At 44.4% G+C, this 2,208-nt stretch overlaps 1 protein-coding gene across 1 annotated transcript; it reads left to right on the forward strand.

Moving 5' to 3' along the window:
* Positions 1-203: 203 nt before the first annotated feature.
* On the forward strand, positions 204-1,901 carry LOC124716789. The gene has a single exon (XM_047243337.1). The coding sequence runs from the start codon at positions 204-206 to the stop codon at positions 1,899-1,901; it is 1,698 nt and encodes a 565-aa protein (XP_047099293.1).
* The last annotated feature ends 307 nt before the right edge of the window (positions 1,902-2,208 follow it).

A 2,208-nucleotide genomic window follows, 5' to 3' on the forward strand; every position in this document is an offset into this window, starting at 1 on the left:
TTATTGGACAGCTACCGCCCGCCTCGAGCTGGGCAGCCCCCAGCCAATAAGATGCTGTCCCGCCACTATCCGCCTGCTTCACGGGGTGTGTGAAGCTTAGAAGTAATCTTCGACAAGCGGGTTGATGTAGTACACCTACCAACAACAAAAATGAAATAATAAAGAAATCACTATTTCGTATTGACACCTGGAGTGTTAGGACCATGTGTCCAAGGTACATTGACAATGCCCAAGAGGTTGATTTCATCCGTAAGACTGCCGTAATTGACAGAGAGCTCCATCGTTTGAATGTTGACATCGCGGGACTGCAGGAGACGCGGTTTCCAGACGCGGGCTCTATCAGGGAGGATAATTACACATTCTTCTGGCAGGGGAAGTCTCAAGACGAGCCAAGACTTCATGGCGTACGATTTGCTGTTAAAAACGCCCTTCTGGACTGTACTGTGCCACCACCCGGTGGAACAGAGAGAATTATTGATTTGAAAATATGCTCCTCAAGTGGCACTGTCAACATCGTAAATGTGTATGCTCCTACCTTATCATCCAGCATGGAAGAGAAGGATCTGTTTTATGACTTACTCAGTGACAGAATAGCCAAGGTACCTAGCACCGAGACACTGTATATTCTAGGGGACTTTAATGCTAGAGTTGGATCAGATAACGATATATGGCCTAATTGCCTGGGACATCATTGGGTGGGAAAAATGAATGAAAATGGCCAGAGACTGCTTGAAGTTTGCTGCTTTTATGGACTCTGTATCACAAACACATATTTCCAGCTTAAGGATCAGCACAAGGTGTCTTGGAGACACCCGCGCTCTCATCACTGGCATCAACTTGACTTAGTCATAGCTAGGCGTACTGGTCTCAAAAATGTGCTACTGACACAATGTTATCATAGTGCAGATTGCAACACAGACCACGCCCTAGTGGCATGCACATTGAGGCTCACTCCTAAGAAATGTCACCACGCTAAACCGAGAGGTCATCCCCGTATCAACACAGATCATGTTCATGACACACAAAGAAAGCAGGATTTTGCCAGTAATTTTGAAAGTGCTTTCCCAGGAAACGTGCAAGCAGAAAGGAATGTTGATAAGAAATGGGCAAAACTCTCGGGTGCAATCTACAACTCAGCAGTATTGGCCTATGGAATAAAAGGAAAAAGGAATAAGGACTGGTACGAGCAAAATTTGGAAGAAATGGAACCAGTCACTGAGGCTAAACGGAAAGCCCTGCTTGCTTACAAAAGAAACCCAAATGAAAGAACTCGAGATGACCTACGAAAAGCAAAGAACAGGGCACAGCAAACATCCAGGAGATGTGCAAATAACTGCTGGCTGAATTTATGTGCAGGTATACAGAAAGTGGCCGATTCTGGGAATGCTAAGGCAATGTACGATGGTATTAAGAAAGCAATTGGACCAACTGTCAGAAAAACAGCTCCTCTGAAGTCCAAGACGGGTGAAGTCATTACTGATGAAGGCAAACAATTGGAACGCTGGGTTGAACACTACCTCGAGTTGTATGCAGCCGAGAATGAAGTTAGCAAGGATGCATGTGGCGCCATCAAACAAATGCCAGCTATGGAAGAACTAGATGCAGTGCCTACTATGGAAGAACTTAGTAGAGAAAAAGATTCTCTTGCTAACGGAAAGGCCCCAGGTGAAGATGGGATCCCTGCAGAGGTTATTAAGTATAACAAGTCTGCTCTTCTCAAACATTTATATTCACTTATCACAACCAGCTGGGAAGAAGGTTATGTCCCGATGAGTATGCAGAATTCGAGGATAGTTACTCCATATAAACGGAAAGGGAACAGAAGTGACTGTAACAATTACCGAGGCATTTCATCTCTAAGTGTAGCCGGGAAAGCTTATGCGAGAGTCATCCTAATGTGATTACAGATCTTAGCTTCCAGAATCTACCCAGAATCCCAGTGTGGCTTCAGGCCCGGCCGATCAACCGTAGATATGATCTTCTCCTTAAGACAGCTACAAGAGAAATGTCGTGAGAAGCAGAGGCCACTTTATATTGCTTTTATTGACCTTGTTAAAGCGTTTTATTTAGTGAGCAGAAATGGGCTTTTCAAACTGTTGCAGAAGATTGGATGCCCACCTAAACTACTACAGATAATTGTCTCTTTCCATGAGAAAACGCAAGCAACAATTTGCTTCAACGGTAAAACATCAGAAGCATTCCCTGTTA

This window comes from Schistocerca piceifrons, chromosome 9 (genome assembly GCF_021461385.2).
Source record: "Schistocerca piceifrons isolate TAMUIC-IGC-003096 chromosome 9, iqSchPice1.1, whole genome shotgun sequence".
Lineage (NCBI taxonomy): Eukaryota > Metazoa > Arthropoda > Insecta > Orthoptera > Acrididae > Schistocerca > Schistocerca piceifrons.